Genomic DNA, 25,364 nt, shown 5'->3' on the forward strand with positions numbered 1-25,364 from the left:
GATTTGATGGCCACATCGAGGACAGTTCATCGATGTGGACTAAGTGTGTCCCTTCAAAATGTGTACGTTGAACCCCAATCCCTCAATGTGATGGTAGTAGGAGGTGGGGCCTTTGGGAGATCATTAGGATTAGATGAGGTGTAAGGGTGGCACCATCATGAATGAGATCAGTGCCCTTATAAACGTCCCAGGAGAGCTTGCTTTGTTTTCAGTTCTGCGAGGATTCAACAAGCAGACAGACCCCTTCAAGCCAGGAAGCAAACTGTCACCCACACACCTTGATCTTGGACTTCCCAGCCTCCAGAACTGTGAGGAATGAATGCTTGTTTAACCCACCCAGTCACGGTAATTCCTTACAGCATTCCAAACTGACAGCTGAGAACGCCTCAAGGTTTAGAACTGTCCGGAGAATGTTGAAACCCAGGGGAACAGGCAGCTGGTTTCAAACATGTTGACTTTTTTGAGAACAGTGGGTAATTCCAGCAAGAACTGGGAAGAGGGGCTGGCACTCAGGAGAGAGAAAAGGTAGAGAGGCAGGCCCAACCTTATCCTGTTGGTAGAGTGTAGACTTAGTCTAGGTATTGGAGGGAGGAGAGGGTTATATTTGCAGATGAGGGGCAAGAGACCAAAGAAGGCAACTAATTATTAAGCCCTGTGTATTAGGGACCGTGCTGCTGTGGAGGCTCTGATCCCAAGCCGGAATGTGCACCGTTATTGGTGTTATGGCTGTTATTGGGGCTCCATGCATGTGGCCATGATAATGAGCTTAACAGGTAAGACGTGGGCATGCAAATATGTGATGATTTACACTTACTGCCCAGGGCTGATGTGATGTGAGTTAAATCGTCCCCCCCCAACACATGCTTCTTTGTACTCAGTCTTTTCCAATAAGCAGTCTCAATTTAACCCTGTTATATTCTTTCCCTCCTGACTTCACTTTTGGCTACCTCACAAATTCTTCTCCAAAATCCCTCCCAGGCCTTTCCCCAAGGACTTAAACAAACAAACAAACAAACAAACAAACAAACAAACAAACAAAAAACCCCACAGGCCATGTATAGTTTATCATCTGTCCCCTGCATTAAGGATTTTCTAATTGTCTTATCAGCACCCTGAGGTAGTGACCACTGGCAGGCTACCATTAAGGGTTCAAGTACAGGGGAGGCTTAATGAGAGTAGCTCCAGTGGGTCAGCCGCCTGCTGTGTTCTTGCCCCTTCACTTTTATGCTCCAGGGATGCTTACCTGGTACAATTGCACTAATTGTGTGTGTGTGTGTGTGTGTGTCTGCTTCTCCACAAAGTCTAGTCCATTTCTCTTGTTCCTGAATTTACTAACAATCCATTTTGTTCTGATCAAGCTCAATGCTTACCTTCCTCCTCTCTCCTAGAGAACAGATTTCCCCTCTGATACTGCCCTTCAAACATTTCTTATAACAATCCTACAAAGCGAGTGTGGGTAGGAAAAATGTTTCCTCTTAGTTATACTATTTAGGTGGTTGTGATTGAAGCTTTCAGCAAACCTGGAGACAAATGGACCTACTACTACTAGCAGGGAGTAAATAGGCTAATTAGGGCTGGACAGGTGCTGAGAAGGAACACATGTGCTTTTCATTTTACTTTTCTACAGAAACTGGATAGGAAGGCTCGAATTCATGGTTTCAAATACCAAAATGGAATTATATAGTAACTTGGGAGGTTTGGAAAATTTTCAAACTTCACTCTTCTCACCATTCACAGCTAAGGAGCTTTTTAAAGAAACACAGAGAGAGAGAGAGAGAGAGGCAGAGACACAGGCAGAGGGAGAAGCAGGCTCCATGCAGGGAGCCCGACGTGGGACTTGATCCCGGGTCTCCAGGATCACACCCCAGGCTGAAGGCGGCGCTAAACCGCTGAGCCACCCGGCTCATAAAGTGTCTTATTCTGAGTAAGATTACCTCTGATAATGTGCCTGTGGATCTGACCTAATTAGAGTCCTTAGTCATATGGATGACAAAGAGAAATGTTTTCACTTTCCTGGCATTTAGTCACAAATATAGGATATTTCTAACATGGAATGGGACCCTAATACCAAAGCCTGGATTCCCCAAAGTTGATGGGTTGATACTAGTTATAGAATTCTATTTGCCCAAAGTAATAGATTAAATCAGAAATCTCTGTACAGGGGATCCCTGGGTGGCTCAGCGGTTTAGCGCCTGCCTTTGGCCCAGGGCGCGATCCTGGAGTCCCGGGATTGAGTCCTGCATCGGGCTCCTGGCATGGAGCCTGCTTCTCCCTCCTCCTGTGTCTCTGCCTCTCTCTATGTCTATCATAAATAAATAAATAAATCTTAAAAAAAAAATCTCTGCACAAAAGCTGTGGTGGTAGCAGCAAGCCATATATCCTGGTAAGGTTCCCACCCTGTGGAAGCAGGTACCTTATAGCATTGTGAGGGCGGATGGAATTGGTAGGAGGGACTGATAATTTCTGGAGCTTATTTCTTTTTAAAAGTCTTCCTATTCAAGGGGCACCTGGGTGGTTCAGTCAGTTATGCATTTGTCTTCAGCACAGGCCATGATCTCAGGGTCTCGGGATGGAGCCCTATTTTGGGCTCCTTGTTCAGCAGGGTGTTTGCTTCTACCTTTCCCTCTCGTCCCTGCTTGTGTGCACCCGAGTGCTCTCTTTCATAAGTAAATAAACAAAAAACTCTTTTGAATAGGAAGACTTTTTTTTTTTTTTTTTTTTTAAGATAGCCAAAGTGATATCTTCTGTGTTATCATCTTAGACCCTTAGGTCAATGACTAAGGAATGGAGTATGGTTCCTGAGGTTTTTAAACTAATAATTCTGATAGCACTTAGGGATCTTTAATCTGTAAATAGAATTGAAAACCTGCTGTGTGCACAGCTTATTCTCAAAGTGAATACAGAATCCTCATCAAAATAGGATGTAAGGATGTAATAGGATTACTTTCTTCTGTAAGTAATAATTTATTTGATGTTTATTTCAGAATCAACCAGGTTTGTGCTTGGGTGCTTAGAATGAATGGCTAATGGATAGAATCATTAGGGATGGGTGTAATAGCTAGAATTTAATAGGTTTGCAGATAGAAAATACACACAAGTACACTCAATTAATAACCAAAATAGTTTATATTATAACTTAAAATAAACTCTTTCACATAAAAAAATAGCTACCTTTAATTAATGCTTTTTCTATTCTCTTAAAGAACATAAAAAACGTTGAACATTAAGACATTAATTGCATTCCTTATACTTAATTTCCACATTTCACATTTGCTACCCATAATTTCACCAAGATCAAGTACACCTGTCTTTTTACCAAGTATTTTACTTTTTAATTATTCAGAATTGCACTTATTGGTATATGGTAATTGAGCACTTGGAATATGGCTAGTCCAAATTGAGTTGTGCTGTAAATGTAAAACACACCAGATGTGGGAGACTCGTATGGAAAAAAAAGTAAAAATTCAATTTTTATACTGACATTTTAGATTTTTATAAATGAACCAAGTTAATTTCATTTGCTTCTTATCTTTTTAAATGTGGCTATAAGAAAATTGAAAATTACATGCGCCTTATATTACGTTTCTATACGATAGCACAGGGCCAGAACACTTGAAAACAAGGTGGCTACAGCTTTAACTTACCAGTATTTTATATACTATCTGCTAATGGAAATGGACATTGTGAAAAATAACAATCTGGCTATTTTTATGTATGCTTTTAATTTTTTCTAGTGAACATGTTACTTTTTAAATAAATATATACTCTATAATCTTAGACTTATAAAAAAGGACTAGAATTTAGGACTTGGAGCATAAAAGAATAAAACAAAGAATAAATCAAATTCCCTTATGTGTGAACTATCTTTTGCACTCTATATCACAGGTAAAAACTGAGGCACTCAGAAGTAGAAGCGGAAATCTGAGAGAACACAAGAGATCACTGTTTGCTGGTACAAAGTTGTAATTCTTGAAAATTACTGTGGAAGTTTTACTACTTGAGTGACTGTTGATCTGACTGTCCAAACCACCGTGCTCTCATTCTTCTCCATGTTTTCATGAGAAAGCAGAGCTGTTTTTCTAGCAATGAGGATTAAGAATACACAGTTAAAAATGGCTGAGTATGAGCAATTTTTTTTTTCTTTCCACATCAAGAATGTAAGTCAAGACCTTTTACAGCTAATTTCACTAGTTTTAATGATCTGACACAAAGGGACCCATCCATAAATTACTTAAAATGTGATTATGAATGATTTTCAGTAAAATACAGCATAATGTTTTTCTTACTGCTTTAGGGCAATTTATTTTGAAATGTTGCTTCTGTATTGTTTGCTTTTGGACAACATACTGGAACACTTGTTTTCAAGAGCCGCCTTCTGACAGTGGCACAATCCTCCATCTCCAGGCCTTTCTGTGAGCTCCTAGGAAATGCCAGTTTCTAGTAATATTCTGGTGCATTCACTTCATCTGCAAAAGCAACTGGCACAACCACTCCCTGCCGGTGCAGCTCTCGAAGAACATCTAATATCGAGTCTAATTCTGTGCGGAACTTGTCCAATTCACGATTCTTCAACTGTGCAAGTCTTTTCCATTTCTCGATTTCTTTGTTTTGCTCAGTTTCTACTACTTGGTGTGTCTGCTGTATTATCTGAAAAAAAAAAAAATCACATTACTGTTACAGTTCATAGTGGGGGGAAGATTTAACAACCTCAAAGAGCTTAAGTGGGACAATGATGACAGCAGTAGAGAGGAGGGAGTGGTGGTGGGGAGCCTTACCTAATGGGCTTCATTGTGTCTGTCAACAGGCTTGTGGGTGAAGAAGGTAAGAAGTGGGAATTCAAATTCTGATAGGGAGGTTAGGGAGCTTTTTTTTTTTTTTTTTTTTTTTTTTTTGGTTAGGGAGCTTTAATCTTGTCTTTATTCTTTTACTCAAAACTTAAAAATATAGCATTTAAAGCATCAGAAATTTCTAGTATCATGGTATGAATCCAAACACAGCCCCTGCTCCCCCAGATGTTGTTCCTCTTAAGAATAGCACTTGAGGGGCACCTGGGTGGCTCAGTCAGTTAAGCGTCTTTTGCTTGGGTCATGATCCCAGAGTCCTGAGACGGAGCCCCAACATCTGGCTCCCTGCTCAGCCAGCAATCTGCTTCTCCCTTTCCCTCTGCTTGTGCTCTCACACTGTCTCTCAAATGGATAAAATCTTTAAAAAAAAGGCACTTGAGATGCAATCAAAAACAGTGCCAATATACAACATATGTCCTTAATAGACATTATAGCAGGGGAAATGATAAAAGCACACCTATGTAGCATCTGTCATGTGCCAGGCTTGATTTAGTCAATTTACACACGTTAACTCATTTAGTCCTGCCAACCCACTAGGAGGTGAATTCTATATATTTATCCCATTACCCGGTAGGGAAATGGGGGCACAGATGAGTAAAAAATAATTTGCCCAAGATTCATATAGAACTGGTTAGAGGTAGAGTCAGAGTTTATAACCCAGCAGCCTGGCCTCAGAATTCCCTCTTAACTACCAGTAGACTAGACCATTTTGCTCATGGTTTCAAAATTCTTTCAACTGTGAAATAAGGGTACCCTGTCCAGTAACTTATAATATAGTTCTTATAATTTCAAAATACCTCACCATAGGGGAATCATTAGTCCTAAGTATTACCACAAAAAGCTGGACATATGAAAACAGCTACCTAGGGGCAACAAAAGCAAGAATAGCTCATCTCTGAATATTAAATCTGTTGTACTTCAGCGATATAATTTTTATCTATAATTCTGTCTGGCTATAGAATAACTTCATAATCTAAAATAGAAAGCATTGGGGAAATATTGTATAAGAAGTATTTGAGTTACGGGGAACACAAAATGCTGTATGAGTTTTCAATTCTAAGTTTTAAACATACTTTGAAAGTTTTTGATGTCTATCGAAATTTGGCATTTAACCAATTTTTTTCCAGTTATATTGTTATAGTTGACATATAACATTGTGTAAGTTTAAGGTGTACAATGTCATGACTTGATACATGTATACACTGTGAAATGATTACCACAATAAAGTTAATATCTCACTTCATAGTTTTAAAATTTTTGTTATGATGAAAACTTAAGATTTACTTAGTAACTTTCAAACATACAACAGACATATATAGATCAATGGAACAATTTAGAGCCCAGAAATAAACTCATGCCTTTATTATGCTAAGGTATTCCTTCTTTATCTAACTTGAGAATTTTTTTTTAATCATGAATAGATACTGTATTTTGTCAAATGCTCTTTCTGTATCTATTTAGATAATCACAGGATTTATATTTTTCAATTAATGTGATGCATCACATTTATTCACTTGCATATGTTGAACCATCCTTACATGCCAGAGATGACTCCCACTCTATCATAGCATATGGTCTTTTTAATGTACTCTTGGTTTGATAATATATGTATTTTTTAATATTTACTTTTATTTATTATTTATGATAGACATAGAGAGAGAGAGAGGCAGAGACATAGGAGGAGGGAGAAGCAGGCTCCATGCCAGGAGCCTGACGCGGGACTCAATCCTGGGACTCCAGCATCGCGCCCTGGGCCAAAGGCAGGTGCTAAACCACTGAGCCACCCAGAGATCCCCGATAATATTTTTTTTTGAAAAATTTTGCATCTGTATTTATCAGGTGTTGGCCTATGGTTTTTCTTTTCTTGCAGAGTCCTTATCTGGCTTTTTTTTTTTTTTTTTTTAGATTTATATTTATTTGAGAGACAGCAAAAGCAACTGGACACAAATGAATGGGGGAAGAGGCAAGGGGAGAGGGAGAAGCAGGTTCCCTGCTGATACAGGGCTCAATCCCAGGACCCTGAGATCTTGACCTGAGCTGAAGGTTGTTGTTTAAGCTACCCAGGTGCCTCCTTATCTGGGTTTCTTAACAGGGTAATGCTGGCTTTGTGAAAATAAGCTTGGGAGTGTTCCCTCCTTTTCTACTTTTTGGGAGAGTTTGGGAGAGTTTGAGAAGACTTATTTTTGTGGCCTACCATATTACCTATTCTGGAATATTTTTCTTGTGTGACTGAGAAGAATGTATATATTTTTTCTGTTGTTGAAGGAACTTTACTGTGTATGTCTGTTAGATCCATTTTATCTATAGCATTGTTTAAATCTCACTCTTTTCTTTTTGTTTTTTATTTTTTCTTTTATTTTTTTAAATCTCACTCTTTTCTTATCCTTTGGATGATCTACCCATTGATAGGAGTGACGTATTAAAGTCCCCTACTATCATTATATTGTTGTTTATTTTTCCTTTTAGTTACTGTCTTATATATTTAGATGCTCTGTTATTGGATGCATAAATATTTACAACTGATACAGCTTATTGATGGACTGACCCTTTTATCATTATATAATTAGTTCTGTCTCTTTTGGAGATTTTTAGCTTAAAACCTATTTTTTTCCTGATATAACTATACCTATTCCTGATTTCTATAAGTTACCATTTGATTGAAATACCTTTTTCTATCCCTTTACCCAGTCTACGCTGCTTTTATTTTTTATTATTATTATTATTTTTTTATGCTGCTTTTAGAGCTAAAGTCTCTTTTAGGTAGTATATTGCTTGGATCTATATTTCACCCATTCTGTGGTTTGAATGAAGAATTTAATCCGTTTACATTTAAAGGAATTACTGATAGATAAGGAATTACTATTGTCATTTTGTTGCTTTCTGAGTGTTTTGTAGATCATATGTTCCTTGCTTATTATAACTTGCAGTCATATTTTATGATGTGATGAGTTTTTGTAGTGGTATGCTTTGACTCCTTCATCATAATCTTTTCTGTAATTAGTATGCTTTTTCCTTGGTGGTTACCGTGAAGCTTACATAAAATGTGATATATTTGTAACAACCTAATAATTTAAGTTGATAACTTTGATAGCATACCTAAACCCTACATTTTTATTCCAATCCTAGCCCCAACTTTAAGTTATTGATGTTAATTTTAACATCTTTTACATTGTGTATCCAATAACAAATTAGCATAGTTATGGTTATTTTTAATGTTTGGTTTTGTAAATGAATTAGGAAGCACCATTACAGTATTAGTGAATCTGACTGACAATTTATTTACCACTGAGTTTTATACCTAACGTTCATAAGGTTTTTATGATGTTAATGGTTTCATTCTTCCACTTGACAAATTCCCTTTAGCATTTACTTTAAGGCTGGTCTAGTGGTGATAAACTTAATTAGCTTTTTATGTTTTATTAGAAGTGTTTCATCAGATGTCAGGAATTCATCAGGCTCATATAATACCCAGTGCTCATTACATCACATGCTCTCCTTAATGTCCATCACCCAATTACTCCATCCCTCAACCCCCCCTCCCCTCCAGCACCCCTCAGTGTCCTATGATTAAAAGTCTCTATGGTTTGTCTCCCTCTCTGCTTTCCCTATGATCCTGTTTTGCTTCTTAAATTCCACATATAAGTGAGATCATACTAGAGGGTATTATGCTAAGCGAAATAAGTCAATCAGAGAAAGACATTTTAATTTTAGTTTTATTTCTCTTTTCTTGGGTTAGTCTAGCTAAAGGCTTGTTAATTTTATCTTTACAAAGAACCAACTCCTAATCTCTTTGACCTTTTTAGTCTTTATTTCATTTATTTCTGCTCTGATTTTTATTTCTTCCCTTCTGCCAACTTTGGGCTTCATTTACTCTTCGCTTTCTAGTTCCTAGAGGTATAAAGTTGTCTATTTGAAATCTTTTTGTTTCTTAGACACTTAATGATATGAATCCCTCTATTTTTGCTCTATCCCCTAAGTTTTGGTATATTGTTTTTCCATCTTCAACTGTCTCAAAATATTTTTAAATTTCCTGACTTGTTTTTTGACCTACTAGTTGCTTAAGAGCATGTGGTTTCATTACACACATTTGTGAATTTTCCATTTTTTTTTTCTTGTAATTAGTTTCAGGTCATTGTGTTTGGGGAAGTTGGCCTGACCTTTCAATCTTAATTTATTAAGACTTGTTTCATGGCTACTATAAGATCTAACCTGGAAAATGTTCCATGTGAGCTTAAAAATGTGTATTGTTACTTTTGGATAGAATGTTCTATTTATGTTAATTCCATCTTATCTAATGTATTGTTTCAGGCCAGTGTTTCCTTGAAGTTTTCTGTCTTTAGGCACATGATCTTCTGATGTAAGTGGGGTATTAAACTTCCTTACTTCCTTGATGAGCACTGGGTGTAAGTGTTGAATACTAAACTGTATACCTGAAACTAATACAGTGTATGTTAACTAACGAATTTAAATAAACTAAAAAAAGAGTTCCCTACTATTATTGTATTACTATTTCTTCCTTTCGGTTTGCCAGAATTTGCTTTATGTATTTAAGTACATTTATCTTGCATTCATAAGTATTTGTTAATGTTATATATTCTTACTGGATCACTCCTTTATCACTATGTAATGACCTTTGTTTCTTATTACCACTTTTGTCTCATATAGCTAGCCACGCTTTCTATTGATTCTCATTTGTATGAAATACCTTTTACCATTCCTATACTTTCAGTCTGTTTCCTTATATCTGAAGGGAGTCTTCAGTAGGCAGCATATAGATGGTTTTTTTTTTAATCCATTCATCACTTTTGATGGGAGAATTTAGTCCATTTCCATTTAATTATTGATAGGTATGTATGTATTTGCATTCTGTCAATTATTTTCTGAGTGTTCTGTAGTTCTTCTATTCCTTATGGTCTTCCTTTGTGATGTGATGTTTTCTTAGTGGTATGCTCAGACTGATTTATTTACTTTTTTAGTTTCAGGTATACAACATAGTGGTTTAATAGTTATTTACATTCCAAAATGCAAGCCAACCTTATGTCACCATACAAAGTTATCACAGTATTATGGACTATATTCCCTTTGCTATACTTTAAATATCTATGATTTAGTTATTTTGTAATTGGCAGTTTGTATCTCTTAATCCCCTTCACCTATTTCCCCAACTCTTTCCCCTCTGACAATCAGCAGTATGCTCTCTTTGAGTCTGTTTTTAGATTCCATATGTAAGTGAAATCATACAATATCTGTCTTTCTCTGACTTACTTCACTCAGAATACCCTCTAGGCCTATCCATGTTGTAGCAAATTGGAAGATTCCATTCTTTATTGCTGAATAATATTCCACTGTGTATGTATGTATATGTGTGTATACAAACACAAATACATGTGCACACATAGCACATCTTTAGCTACTCATCTATTGATGGACTCCTAGATTGTTTTCATATCTTGGCTATTGCAAATAATGATGCAAGAAACATAAGGGCGTATATATATTTTTGAATGTTTTCATTTTGTTTATGTAAATACCAGAAGTGACACTTTTATACTGTATGATATTTCTATTTTTAAGTTTTTGAGGAACCACCATACAGTTTTCCATAGTGGAAGGAAAACATTCCCAGCAATAGTGCATGAAGGTTGTGCTCAATTTAATTTTAGATTTCCAGCCCCTAGAACTGAGAACATTAATTTTTTTAAAATTTGTGTTCCAAGCCCAATTTCTGATATTTTGTTGTGGCAGCTCAAACAGAGCAATATACTGTTCAAGCAAAGCTAATTATCAGCAGAGAGGCTAATGCCTAAAATCGTCATGCCCTTACTTCTGCCATATTTAATTTCTATTACTTTACCTGTTTGTAGTATAGTAATTGTGATGCTACTAGTGCTGGGCATATATTTTAAATGATTACATTTTAATATAATTCTACTTCTTACAAACATTTATGAAATGAATATGGAATATGGCTTCCAAAGACCCATTCCCACAGTAAAATGCCTAACTTTTCAGGCAACCATCTAAGAACATGAAAGGTGCCTGGGTAGCTCAGTTGGTTAAGCATCTGACTTTAGGTTTTGGCTCAGTTTGTGATCTCTGGGTCTTGAGATCAAGCCATGCATCAGTTTCCATGCTCGGCTCTGAGCCTGCAGGAGATTCTTTCCCCTCATCCCTCTCCCTCCCCTGCTTGTGTGTACACTTGCTGTCTAAAAGAAATCTTAAAAAAAAAAAAAAAAAAAAAAAACATGATACAAGTTGTTTCTCTATTATTCCAGAGATAAGATAAATTGATCTTTAGGTATTTGAAGTATAAAGTCTTTTTTTTTTTTTTTGAAGATTTTATTTATTTACTTATTCATGAGAGAGACACAGAGGCAGAGACATAGGCAGAGGGAAAAGCAGGCTCCTTACAGGGAACCTGATGTGGGACTCAATCCTGGAATCCCGGGATCATGCCCTAGCCAAAGGCAGATGCTCAAAAACTGAGCCACCCAGGCATCCTGAAGTTTAAAGTCTTATATGTTCTTAAAAGCTATACTTTTATTCCTAGTATCAATATGCAATGAAACAATTTAAGAAGTGTTGCTAGAGATAGCAATACTATAGTAAACTGGAGGTACTTCAAAGTAAAGAACTATACAAATCTGTAAATTTGTTACTCGACCTGTTGAAGTTCTTGCTCTCTTTGCTGATGTCTCATTTCCATCTGTTTAATTTTCTTTTCTAAGCCCATGAAATGTTTCATCTCTGGTGTATGGTTTTCTCTGGCTTCTCTTAATTCTTCTAGAAGTTTTGTAATCTAAAATTGAGGTATAAAATAAATGAAAAACTGGTAACAAGAAAATTTTTTTACCAGGTAGTCTTAAGAATGTTCACTATATTTTCTTTGTATAAAATTTCTCTCAAGAGGCTTAAGAAAGATATCTGGAGTTGTTAGAATAATGAATAGCTTGTATTTTTTATGCCTAGTAACAGAAGGCTCATCCTTGGTCTGAAATGACCTCATATTCCAAAAGGTTCCAGATGATTGGACCACCATCTCCCATGTTGCCAGTCTGATTAAAGCATTCAAAATGAAGGAGAGCACTGTCATTGGTATATTCAGCTTTACTAACACAGTGTCAATGTATTTAACGTGGTTGATTGATCTTAGGATTGAATAATATATTTAAAGCACCCTACACAGTACAGCACCTACACAGAAAGAGTTCAGTAAATATGGATCCTCCTTTTGTCAGTTCCCTATAATTCTCTTCTGGCTCTTATCATTTTATAATTTATAATAATTCCATAAGTAAATTTATGCTTATAAAAAAGGCAATATATTGAAATCTTTCTGTGCTGGCTGTTGTCTTAGGTCCTGAAGATATAGAGATGAAAAACCTAGTCCATCCTCATGGAGGTTATGGTCTAGTGTAGTACCTCTTTTTTCATACTACGGTCCACAGAGAAGATGATAATATTTTCATAGTGTCAGTATGTAAAATAGAGGGGAATCTAAGCAATCTTTAAATTGGGCTTGGTAAAACAAATGCATTTTTTTATAACCTAGAATTATAATTTGCTAATTGTTAGTATCAAAAGACAATAATTAACAAGCAAGTGAAAATGGCTAAAATTAACAAATTCAATCATGTTTCCCATGGAAACAGTACCTAGCAAGAACACTGATAATACTACAATAAATCCAAAAAACAAAACTCAAAAACAAAACATACTCTTCTTCCTAAGTTAGTTTTAAAAATGTGAAAATACAAGCAAATTAAATCACGTGCAAATATAAGTAAATCTAAGTATTTAAATATGGGATATCCCTGATGATATCATCAGTGACCAAAGAAATTTGCAGACTTTAATTGGGATGCCTTGCAGAAAGGTCAAGGAGAGAGGCTCTATAGAACATGCTGTAGTGATGAGTACTAGGCATAAAATCTTATCCATCAAAAACAATGATTGCTAAAAATTATAAAACAAAAACTAATGATTGCTGAACTAAGAAAGTTGTAAGAGGCACTTCAACTTCTATAAACTTTTCAATGACTGAAAAATGATTTTGAGTTTGTAGTAAGACAACCTTTTCAGTCATCGCTATCTTATGATCCACGAATAATCCATTCCTGGTATAACAGCTGGGAAATTCTGGTTTAGTCAAAGTAGTCAGGTGAATGAGAATTCTAATACGATATGTTGTAATGGAGAGATAACCAAGTAGGTGATAAGTAGGTAATACCTAACTGGAAGTGGAGTTAAGTTGTAGATTCTTATCCTGACGCAGCTGTGGTTGAATAAAGTCTTAAAGGACAAGTAGTAGAGTCATAAATGATCATGTGCTAGCTGCTATACTAAGTACTTTACAGATATTGCCTCAGTTTGAGCCTTACACTTGTTTACATTTCTGATTCCCCAAATAAAATGTAAGCTCCATAAGGCCAGGGATTTGTCTATTTTGTTCTCAGTATTCCTAGTACATATGTGCATAGCAGAGATAAATGTTTAATAATTATTCATTAATTAATGAACTCACCAATGATTAAACATTAGTTTATAAATTATGTAAATTCAGAAATGTGTACTTAGACAAAAAGTAGGAAAAATTTCCCTTCATCTATGCCTACTTAAAAGTACCTTTAAGAGTACACTTGAAGTGAATGTATATATTTTTAAATCCTTGTATTTTAGTGAATTTATCCTATGGAAGTAAGTGGATACATAAGCAAAAGTGCATGATCAAAAATTATTCCTGCTTTTTTGAATGCTATTAAAAAAACTGGTAACTACCTGAATGTCCAAAAATAGGGCACTGGTAAAATAGTAATTAAGAGCCTGGAACCTAGAGTGAGGTTTTGGGTTCTAATGCTGGTACTTTTTACATGTTGCTTGAGAACCTCTGACAAGTTACTTCATTTTTCTTAGCATCAGTTTCTTCATCTAAAATGGGGACAATAGTACCTGCCCTTTTGGGCTATGGTGAAAACCACACAGAGCACTTGTCAGTGCTTAGTTCATACTTAAAATGATGTTTAGTACATACTAAATATTGATGGTTATCATTTATTTTGACTATTATGGAGATATATACAGACAGGAAGAGTGATGTCACCAAGGTGGTGACATAAGTAGTTCTTGAGGCTGTTTTTCCTTAAGAACTATTTATGGATTAGATACAACTGAGAGAATCTTATGAGGGTGAGGCTGAAGCAACCCCCTGCATCACAGAGACCAAGACAGATGACATCAGAAGGCTAAGAGGAATGGCCACCTGAAGGCTGCATTGCCTCTCCCTCAGGCCCACGCAGCACAACATGGAGAGGGCTCCCCCTGAACCTACTACCATTTCTCCATGGGAAAAGAAAGCCTAGGTTGGCATCCAGCTCCCCCAGTGTTGTGGGTCACTTTTTGGGAGGCCCAAGGGCCTCACCCTGAGGGGACTGAATTTGATTATGATGGACATGTGGGGAAGGGCTTGTAACAACTGGCACTTAGGTCTTGGCAGACTGAGTTCATACTTGTAGTGCCCAAGGAGTGATCCCAACTAGCAGCTTTGGTCATCTATAGATCCAAGTTTGTGGTGAAATCTGACCAGGGAACTCAGTGGATCTGGTCAGATCTGTGTGACTGAGGTCCTCAAACAAGAAGATCTGCCAGCCCCGAAGCTGCGACTGCACCCACTCAGGCAGAAAAGCTAAGTCATACTTTGGCCTACTGCTGAGTGAATACTGCAATGCCGCCTGACTAGAAAGCCCAAGTAGAACACCTGAAAAGCTGGGTAGCCCAGCAACACTAGAGCAGAGTCTGGCAGTTAAAGTTGATTAGACTGAAATGCAATGGTATATTCAGCCAGGGAACTTGGAGTGCTATCCTAGAGCCTTGCTTAGAGAGCAGGGAACCAAGCCAAAATTTTTATTCAACTATATTCAACCAGTGGTACCTACTTTACCCCTGACCTCAGACATTGGGCAGTAGCCTTGGCCATAAACAGACCCTAAGAGCAAGCGCCACCTGCCCAAGGACATCACCACTAGACACATCCAGAAACCCAAACTGAACTGACTGGTGAAAGCTGTTCCTACCAAAGTGAACCTATAAAGTCTGGAAGAGGAGACCATTTAGTCAAATATATCAATACCATTCAAAGGAATCAAGGATGAGAACAATCTGGTAAACATGACATCACCAAAGAAAACTAAGAAACAGATATCTATGAAATCTATGACCAAAGAATTCAGAATAATCCTCTCTGATAACTTGTCTGTGTTCTTGTAGTTCTCTAAACAAAATTAAGAAAACATAGACATAAAAACCATAAAAAACTCCACAAACTCCTAAAACAGAAATCTCAGAGCTGAAAAATACAAGGACTATACAGAGAGTGTCAATAGCAGACTCAACTATGCAGAAGAAAACCAGTGATTCAGAAGACTGGTCCTTTAAAATTAAACAGAAGAACAAAAAAAGAATGAAAAAGCCTACAAGACTTATGAGACACAATCAAAACAAACAATATCTGCATTGGGGTAATTTCATAATAAGAGAAGAGGACAGAATATATTTAAAGCAATAATGGCTGAAACTTCCTCAACTTGAGAAAGATGGAAACAAAGATCCATGAGGCCCAGGGCATCCCAAATAAGTTGAGCCAGAATAATGCTATACCAAGACACATTATAATGGTCAAAAGTCAAAACAAGGAATTTTGAAAGCAGCAAGAGAAAAGAAATTACATTCAAAGGAATGTATGTCCTTAAGATCACTGGAGGATTTCTTGACCAAAACATTTCAAAACAGCAGAGAAAAAGATAGATTTTTCAATATTTTGAATATGCCATCAGCCAAGAATTCTAAACTATCAAAACTGTTCTTCAGAAATGAAGATTTTAAATCACTTTTTTTTCTATAGAGACTGAATAACAACAAGCAGTCAAAAAAAAAAAAAAAAAAACAACCCAGGATTTGCTACTCTTAAAAAATATGTATTATGCTTTTTCTTGTGGTCAGAAAGGGACAGGGATTTACCCTCCTTTCTTAAACAGAAAAACCAGATGACATCTGAAACAACTGTTTCCAAACTGTAGCTAACAGCACTGTAGGACTGCGATTTCTGAGGGTAGGGGGAACATGCAGCCTGCCCAGAGGCGGTTTCAAAGCCAGTGGAAATGGCAGCCTGAACAATTCCAGGAGCTCCCACAGGGCTGGGAAAATGAACTATTCCCACCAACCTGAGAGAAAATCCTTTTGAGGGCTCTCAGGTTATCAGTAGTGGGAATAAATAAACCCTCTTAAAACAACTGTTATAGGGGGAGGAGCAAGATGGCGGAAGAGTAGGGTCTCCAAATCACCTGTCTCCACCAAACTACCTAGAAAACCTTCAAATTATCCTGAAAATCTATGAATTCGGCCTGAGATTTAAAGAGAGACCAGCTGGAATGCAACAGTGAGAGGAGTTCGCGCTTCTATCAAGGTAGGAAGACGGGGAAAAAGAAATAAAGACACAAAAGGCCTCCAAGGGGGAGGGGCCCGCGAGGAGCCGGGCTGAGGCCGGGGCGAGTGTCCCCAGGACAGGAGAGCCCCGTCCCGGAGACGCAGGAGCTGCACCGACCTTCCCGGGCGGAAAGGGGCTCGCAGGGAGGTGGAGCAGGACCCAGGAGGGCGGGGATGCCCTCGGGCTCCCGGGGACAGTAACAGCAACTGCGCGCCCAGGAGAGTGCGCCGAGCTCCCGAAGGGCTGCAGCGCGCACGGGGGACCCGGCGGGACCGGAGCAGCTCGGAGGGGCTCGGGCGGCGGCTCCGCGGAGGGGGGCTGCGCGGCCCCGGGAGCAGCTCGGAGGGGCTCGGGCAGAGGAAGAGGCTCCGTGCGGAGGGGGCTGCGCGGTTCCAGGAGCAGCTCGGAGGGGCTCGGGCGGCGGCTCCGCGGAGGGGGTTGCGCGGCCCGGGAGCACGAATCCACCAGCGCAGGCTCCGGAGCACAGGGCGCCGGGACACAGGCCAGGATCCCGCCTCCCCCGGGACAGGCAGAGGCCGGGAGGGCCCAGGACACTGAGGACGCTCCTGCCCCAGCTGAGCAGATCAGCGGCCCCGCCCCGGAGCCTCCAGGCCCTGCAGACGGAGTTCCTGCCGGAGCTGAATCCAGGGCTCCAAAGCTGCCCCGCCACTGGGGCTGTTCCTCCTGCGGCCTCACGGGGTAAACAACCCCCACCGAGCCCTGCACCAGGCAGGGGCACAGCAGCTCCCCCAACTGCTAACACCTGAAAATCAGCACAACAGGCCCCTCCCCAGAAGACCAGCTAGACTGACAACTTCCAGGAGAAGCCAAGGGACTTAAAGAACACAGAATCAGAAGATACTCCCCGGTGGTTCTTTTTTTGTTTGTTTTTGTTTTTGTTTTTGTTTTTATTTTGTTTTGCTTTTTGATTTGTTTCCTTCCCCCACCCCCTTTTTTTCTCCTTTCTTTTTCTTTCTCTTTTTCTTCTTTTTTTTTTTTTTTTCGTTTTTTTTTTTCTTTTTCTTCCCTTTTTTTTTCTCTTTCTCTTTTCTTTCCTTCTTTCTCTCCTCTCTTTTTCTCTTTTTCCCAATACAACTTGCTTTTGGCCACTCTGCACTGAGCAAAATGACTAGAAGGAAAACCTCACCTCAAAAGAAAGAATCAGAAACAGTCCTCTCTCCCACAGAGTTACAAAATCTGGATTACAATTCAATGTCAGAAAGCCAATTCAGAAGCACTATTATACAGCTACTGGTAGCTCTAGAAAAAAGTATAAAGGACTCAAGAGACTTCATGACTGCAGAATTTAGAGCTAATCAGGCAGAAATTAAAAATCAATTGAATGAGATGCAATCCAAACTAGAAGTCCTAACGACGAGGGTTAACGAGGTGGAAGAACGAGTGAGTGACCTAGAAGACAAGTTGATAGCAAAGAGGGAAACTGAGGAAAAAAGAGACAAACAATTAAAAGACCATGAAGATAGATTAAGGGAAATAAACGACAGCCTGAGGAAGAAAAACCTACGTTTAATTGGGGTTCCCGAGGGCGCCGAAAGGGACAGAGGGCCAGAATATGTATTTGAACAAATTCTAGCTGAAAACTTTCCTAATCTGGGAAGGGAAACAGGCATTCAGATCCAGGAAATAGAGAGATCCCCCCCTAAAATCAATAAAAACCGTTCAACACCTCGACATTTAATTGTGAAGCTTGCAAATTCCAAAGATAAGGAGAAGATCCTTAAAGCAGCAAGAGACAAGAAATCCCTGACTTTTATGGGGAGGAGTATTAGGGTAACAGCAGACCTCTCCACAGAGACCTGGCAGGCCAGAAAGGGCTGGCAGGATATATTCAGGGTCCTAAATGAGAAGAACATGCAACCAAGAATACTTTATCCAGCAAGGCTCTCATTCAAAATGGAAGGAGAGATAAAGAGCTTCCAAGACAGGCAGCAACTAAAAGAATATGTGACCTCCAAACCAGCTCTGCAAGAAATTTTAAGGGGGCCTCTTAAAATTCCCCTTTAAGAAGAAGTTCAGTGGAACAGTCCACAAAAACAAAGACTGAATAGATATCATGATGACACTAAACTCATATCTCTCAATAGTAACTCTGAATGTGAACGGGCTTAATGACCCCATCAAAAGGCGCAGGGTTTCAGACTGGATAAAAAAGCAGGACCCATCTATTTGCTGTCTACAAGAGACTCATTTTAGACAGAAGGACACCTACAGCCTGAAAATAAAAGGTTGGAGAACCATTTACCATTCGAATGGTCCTCAAAAGAAAGCAGGGGTAGCCATCCTTATATCAGATAAACTAAAATTTACCCCAAAGACTGTAGTGAGAGATGAAGAGGGACACTATATCATACTTAAAGGATCTATCCAACAAGAGGACTTAACAATCCTCAATATATATGCTCCGAATGTGGGAGCTGCCAAATATATAAATCAATTATTAACCAAAGTGAAGAAATACTTAGATAATAATACACTTATACTTGGTGACTTCAATCTAGCTCTTTCTATACTCAATAGGTCTTCTAAGCAAAACATCTCCAAAGAAACGAGAGCTTTAAATGATACACTGGACCAGATGGATTTCACAGATATCTACAGAACTTTACATCCAAACTCAACTGAATACACATTCTTCTCAAGCGCACATGGAACTTTCTCCAGAATAGACCACATATTGGGTCACAAATCGGGTCTGAACCGATACCAAAAGATTGGGATTGTCCCCTGCATATTCTCGGACCATAATGCCTTGAAATTAGAACTAAATCACAACAAGAAGTTTGGAAGGACCTCAAACACATGGAGGTTAAGGACCATCCTGCTAAAAGATAAAAGGGTCAACCAGGAAATTAAGGAAGAATTAAAAAGATTCATGGAAACTAATGAGAATGAAGATACAACCGTTCAAAATCTTTGGGATGCAGCAAAAGCAGTCCTAAGGGGGAAATACATCGCAATACAAGCATCCATTCAAAAACTGGAAAGAACTCAAATACAAAAGCTAACCTTACACATAAAGGAGCTAGAGAAAAAACAGCAAATAGATCCTACACCCAAGAGAAGAAGGGAGTTAATAAAGATTCGAGCAGAACTCAACGAAATCGAGACCAGAAGAACTGTGGAACAGATCAACAGAACCAGGAGTTGGTTCTTTGAAAGAATTAATAAGATAGATAAACCATTAGCCAGCCTTATTAAAAGAAGAGAGAGAAGACTCAAATTAATAAAATCATGAATGAGAAAGGAGAGATCACTACCAACACCAAGGAAATACAAACGATTTTAAAAACATATTATGAACAGCTATACGCCAATAAATTAGGCAATCTAGAAGAAATGGACGCATTCCTGGAAAGCCACAAACTACCAAAACTGGAATAGGAAGAAATAGAAAACCTGAACAGGCCAATAACCAGGGAGGAAATTGAAGCAGTCATCAAAAACCTCCCAAGACACAAGAGTCCAGGGCCAGATGGCTTCCCAGGAGAATTTTATCAAACGTTTAAAGAAGAAATCATACCTATTCTCCTAAAGCTGTTTGGAAAGATAGAAAGAGATAGAGTACTTCCAAATTCGTTCTATGAAGCCAGCATCACCTTAATTCCAAAGCCAGACAAAGACCCCGCCAAAAAGGAGAATTACAGACCAATATCCCTGATGAACATGGATGCAAAAATTCTCAACAAGATACTGGCCAATAGGATCCAACAGTACATTAAGAAAATTATTCACCATGACCAAGTAGGATTTATCCCTGGGACACAAGGCTGGTTCAACACCCGTAAAACAATCAATGTGATTCATCATATCAGCAAGAGAAAAACCAAGAACCATATGATCCTCTCATTGGATGCAGAGAAAGCATTTGACAAAATACAGCATCCATTCCTGATTAAAACTCTTCAGAGTGTAGGGATAGAGGGAACATTCCTCGACATCTTAAAAGCCATCTATGAAAAGCCCACAGCAAATATCATTCTCAATGGGGAAGCACTGGGAGCCTTTCCCCTAAGATCAGGAACAAGACAGGGATGTCCACTCTCACCACTGCTATTCAACATAGTACTGGAAGTCCTAGCCTCAGCAATCAGAAAACAAAAAGACATTAAAGGCATTCAAATTGGCAAAGAAGAAGTCAAACTCTCTCTCTTCCCCGATGACATGATACTCTACATAGAAAACCCAAAAGTCTCCACCCCAAGATTGCTAGAACTCATACAGCAATTCGGTAGCGTGGCAGGATACAAAATCAATGCCCAGAAGTCAGTGGCATTTCTATACACTAACAATGAGACTGAAGAAAGAGAAATTAAGGAGTCAATCCCATTTACAATTGCACCCAAAAGCATAAGATACCTAGGAATAAACCTCACCAAAGATGTAAAGGATCTATACCCTCAAAACTATAGAACACTTCTGAAAGAAATTGAGGAAGACACAAAGAGATGGAAAAATATTCCATGCTCATGGATTGGCAGAATTAATATTGTGAAAATGTCAATGTTACCCAGGGCAATATACACGTTTAATGCAATCCCTATCAAAATACCATGGACTTTCTTCAGAGAGTTAGAACAAATTATTTTAAGATTTGTGTGGAATCAGAAAAGACCCCGAATAGCCAGGGGAATTTTAAAAAAGAAAACCATATCTGGGGGCATCACAATGCCAGATTTCAGGTTGTACTACAAAGCTGTGGTCATCAAGACAGTGTGGTACTGGCACAAAAACAGACACATAGATCAGTGGAACAGAATAGAGAATCCAGAAGTGGACCCTGAACTTTATGGGCAACTAATATTCGATAAAGGAGGAAAGACTATCCATTGGAAGAAAGACAGTCTCTTCAATAAATGGTGCTGGGAAAATTGGACATCCACATGCAGAAGAATGAAACTAGACCACTCTCTTTCACCATACACAAAGATAAACTCAAAATGGATGAAAGATCTAAATGTGAGACAAGATTCCATCAAAATCCTAGAGAAGAACACAGGCAACACCCTTTTTGAACTCGGCCATAGTAACTTCTTGCAAGATACATCCACAAAGGCAAAAGAAACAAAAGTAAAAATGAACTATTGGGACTTCATCAAGATAAGAAGCTTTTGCACAGCAAAGGATACAGTCAACAAAACTAAAAGACAACCTACAGAATGGGAGAAGATATTTGCAAATGACATATCAGATAAAGGGCTAGTTTCCAAGATCTATAAAGAACTTATTAAACTCAACACCAAAGAAACAAACAATCCAATCATGAAATGGGCAAAAGACATGAACAGAAATCTCACAGAGGAAGACATAGACATGGCCAACATGCAGATGAGAAAATGCTCTGCATCACTTGCCATCAGGGAAATACAAATCAAAACCACAATGAGATACCACCTCACACCAGTGAGAATGGGGCAAATTAACAAGGCAGGAAACAACAAATGTTGGAGAGGATGCGGAGAAAAGGGAACCCTCCTACACTGTTGGTGGGAATGTGAACTGGTGCAGCCACTCTGGAAAACTGTGTGGAGGTTCCTCAAACAGTTAAAAATATACCTGCCCTACGACCCAGCAATTGCACTGTTGGGGATTTACCCCAAAGATACAAATGCAATGAAACGCCGGGACACCTGCACCCCGATGTTTCTAGCAGCAATGGCCACTATAGCCAAACTGTGGAAGGAGCCTCGGTGTCCAACGAAAGATGAATGGATAAAGAAGATGTGGTTTATGTATACAATGGAATATTACTCAGCTATTAGAAATGACAAATACCCACCATTTGCTTCAACGTGGATGGAACTGGAGGGTATTATGCTGAGTGAAGTAAGTCAGTCGGAGAAGGACAAACGTTATATGTTCTCATTCATTTGGGGAATATAAATAATAGTGAAAGGGAAAATAAGGGAAGGGAGAAGAAATGTGTGGGAAATATCAGAAAGGGAGACAGAACGTAAAGACTGCTAACTCTGGGAAACGAACTAGGGGTGGTAGAAGGGGAGGAGGGCGGGGGGTGGGAGTGAATGGGTGACGGGCACTGGGTGTTATTCTGTATGTTAGTAAATTGAACACCAATAAAAAAAAAAACTGTCTTTGTTCATAAAAAAAAAAATAAAAATAAAAATTTCATTTATTTTGATTCTAAAAAAAAAAAAAACAACTGTTATAAATGTACTGTACATTAAAAGGCAGATGGCAATTATTTTATTCAAAAAATGGAGTTTTACTCAATTTTCCAGTAAACAGGCTTGAAAATCATGTGTTGCAGCTTTTCTAATTTGAAAACAGTTTAGCTATTCTTAACCTAAGAACACTGTAACTTGACTAAAACTGACCTTTATCAGAACATATTTCCTTTTATTGCTTCTCCCCCAAATTTTACTTCAGGTCTGTGAAGTTCTGTTAACTTACAACTTATAGAACAAAGTTTATGTGATCTTAACCATTGAAAAGAATGCAAATATGCTGCACTATAAGCCCTTCAATTATTGAAACAAGACTTTTTAAATTGATAATTACATAATTGTGGAGTGTTTTTACATTAATCTTTTTTGTAATGCAATTAATTGTATGTTCTGCTTGTACGATTTAATAAATTCTTGAATAATAAAAAATGGTGTGTATGCTTCAAAGAACAGAATGTACAGGGTTTTTTTTTTTTACACTTTCTAGAATCAAAAGGATCTTAGAGTAATAAAAAATGGTGAGTTTCCAGAAAGATCTGTTTCTTCAACATCAAATATATAAGAAACTTAATATCTGAGAGTTCCACCTGGGGAAAGCAGACTTAAAATAAACAAATTATTAATATTTGTTTGACATGTGATAGATATTTTCAGGTTCTTTCTACTCGTAAATTTGTTAAAATATTTACATAAAAATAAGAATATGATTGAAATGGCTAAGAAAAGCTTATGTTCAATATTTTTATTTCTTACCTCTTTCTGTAGGATTTCTTCTCGAACTTGAGAAACTACAAGAGACTCCTGTTTACCCTGTAGTTCATCAACTTGATTTTGGAAATGTTTTAGAAGTACCTAGGAAATTATGTTAGAAGTCAAGAGACTTCGCTGAGTCAAGAGAGCTCTTCCTTAAACATTACTTGAAAAATATGAGAAAACCAACTAATGACTTTTGTTTGCAAAAAGAAAAATTCCTAATATTTTAAAATTACCAAAGTTTAACATAGAAATAAATTGCCACAGGAATTAAGTTCATTGGATTAATTAAGTTCATTGAATACATACAGCATCATACATATTACAAATTAATGGCTATATAACTAGTGGCTTCTTTATCTCTAGTACTTTTCTCCTGAAGGCCTGAAAAGCACCTTTTAAAATAAACCTTTATTATAAAGTCTGAGTATTTTGAAGAAAGTAGCTAATATGTCTTTATTATTTTGTGATTAAGTAGGATAATAGTTTTTATTAAAGAGCTGACAAAGACAGCATAAGCCTATCAATAAGTATGAAATAAATATCACACATTTTTGGCAAACTGAAAGACATCAATACTTCATCATCAAGCAACTGAAAACTTAGGAAAAATGTGTAGCTCTTATCTCTAATGCTTTATTTTTATTGTTTCTCCCATCAGACTACACTGACTTCCATTTAACTCATAATTTACAATATTACATTTAGAACACTGGGAAAGTAACATTTATGGCACTATGGCACAAGGAGGACACTACTTTTCTCACCTCTCACAACTATGTACTACTTTTCTCACCTCTCACAACTATGTAATAACTTGATATAATGTTTATACTGCCCATGACACCCTACTCCTATGGGGGGGAAAAAGCCAGAAAAGTTATCAACTGCTGTACCAGGATTACTTTTGAAAAGCACACTAAATCTTTCTCACTGATATATTAAAATAGGCAAATTTTTTTGTTCCTGAGCTACCTGAATTTAAATCACAGAACTCATACTTTACCCTTAAATACCCCAAATACTTCAGCATGCATCTCCTTATAAGGGCATCTTCTCACAAAACCATAGTAACACTTTATACCTGAAATAATTTACAATAATTTCATAATAACCATTATCTGGCCAATACTAAAAAAAACAAAAACAAAAACAACAACAACAAAAAAAACCCAAAGCCAAAAAAACCCCCAAATCGCTCAATGGGGAAGTTTAAGAGGGCTCGATGCTGGGCTGGGGCCAAAATAATGTGATGCCCAAACTCAGGACACGAGAGTAAGACCTGAGCTGAGATCAAGAGTTGGACACTTAACCAACTGAGCCATCTAGGTGCCCCTGAGTGGTTAGTTTTTAATCAAGAGGCCATTAAATAATGGCCAATTTAAATAAATAATTATTGATGGGAGAGGTGGTGGCAAGATAAATACTTCTTGGTTTCTGCCCCCTCAGCTTGTTTTTTAAAATTAAAATCTAGAGAAAAGAGCACAATGAACATTTATGTATTCTTCAATTTGATTTATCAACTGCTAACATTTTTGCCATATTTGCTTTCTTTTTCTTTTGGGAGTGGATACAGATACAAATTCTATCTTAATGCTGTTTTTTCTATTTGCTATCACCACAGAAGATGGGCCGCATTAGTTGATATTCATAAATATTCCATGTAGATGTATATACTAACCAAGAAGGAAGATACACTTTTTTGAAGAAATGTTGATGTGCTTTCAGCATACTCAGTCATATTTCTAAGAAGACTACGCTTCATAATGGCTATAGTTGCATACATCTCTCTGTTCATTATTTTATCCCCAGGGCCTGATTGTCTATAGACCCTGAATCATTATTTAATGAATGAAACGTAACTGGGCAAGAAGAACAACTAGGATAATTGCTAGTCAGCTGGGACTTGGGGAGAGGGAGATGGTTCAACATTCAAGTTCAAATACTCAGGTTTCAATCACATAATGTGATTCCACCATCACTTACGACTGCCTTAGGAGAAGAACAATTTGAGGAATGTAGGGACAAAATGGTGAAACCGTTTATTTAGAGAGAATAATTTTAAAGCAGAATAGTTAAACACAT

The 25,364-nt window shown here is 37.9% G+C and overlaps 1 protein-coding gene across 1 annotated transcript in view; it reads right to left on the bottom strand.

Annotated features, from left to right (window-relative positions):
* Positions 1–3,107: 3,107 nt before the first annotated feature.
* Positions 3,108–25,364, bottom strand: part of CEP162 (centrosomal protein 162) — a 97,700-nt gene continuing 75,443 nt past the window's right edge. The window contains 3 exon segments of the mRNA XM_038554647.1: positions 3,108–4,647; positions 11,509–11,643; positions 23,280–23,378. Of these exon segments, the coding sequence (XP_038410575.1) occupies positions 4,438–4,647; positions 11,509–11,643; positions 23,280–23,378 (444 nt within the window). The 3' untranslated portion in view covers positions 3,108–4,437.

The sequence above is a fragment of the Canis lupus genome, chromosome 12 (genome assembly GCF_011100685.1).
Source record: "Canis lupus familiaris isolate Mischka breed German Shepherd chromosome 12, alternate assembly UU_Cfam_GSD_1.0, whole genome shotgun sequence".
In the NCBI taxonomy this organism is placed as follows: Eukaryota; Metazoa; Chordata; class Mammalia; order Carnivora; family Canidae; genus Canis; species Canis lupus.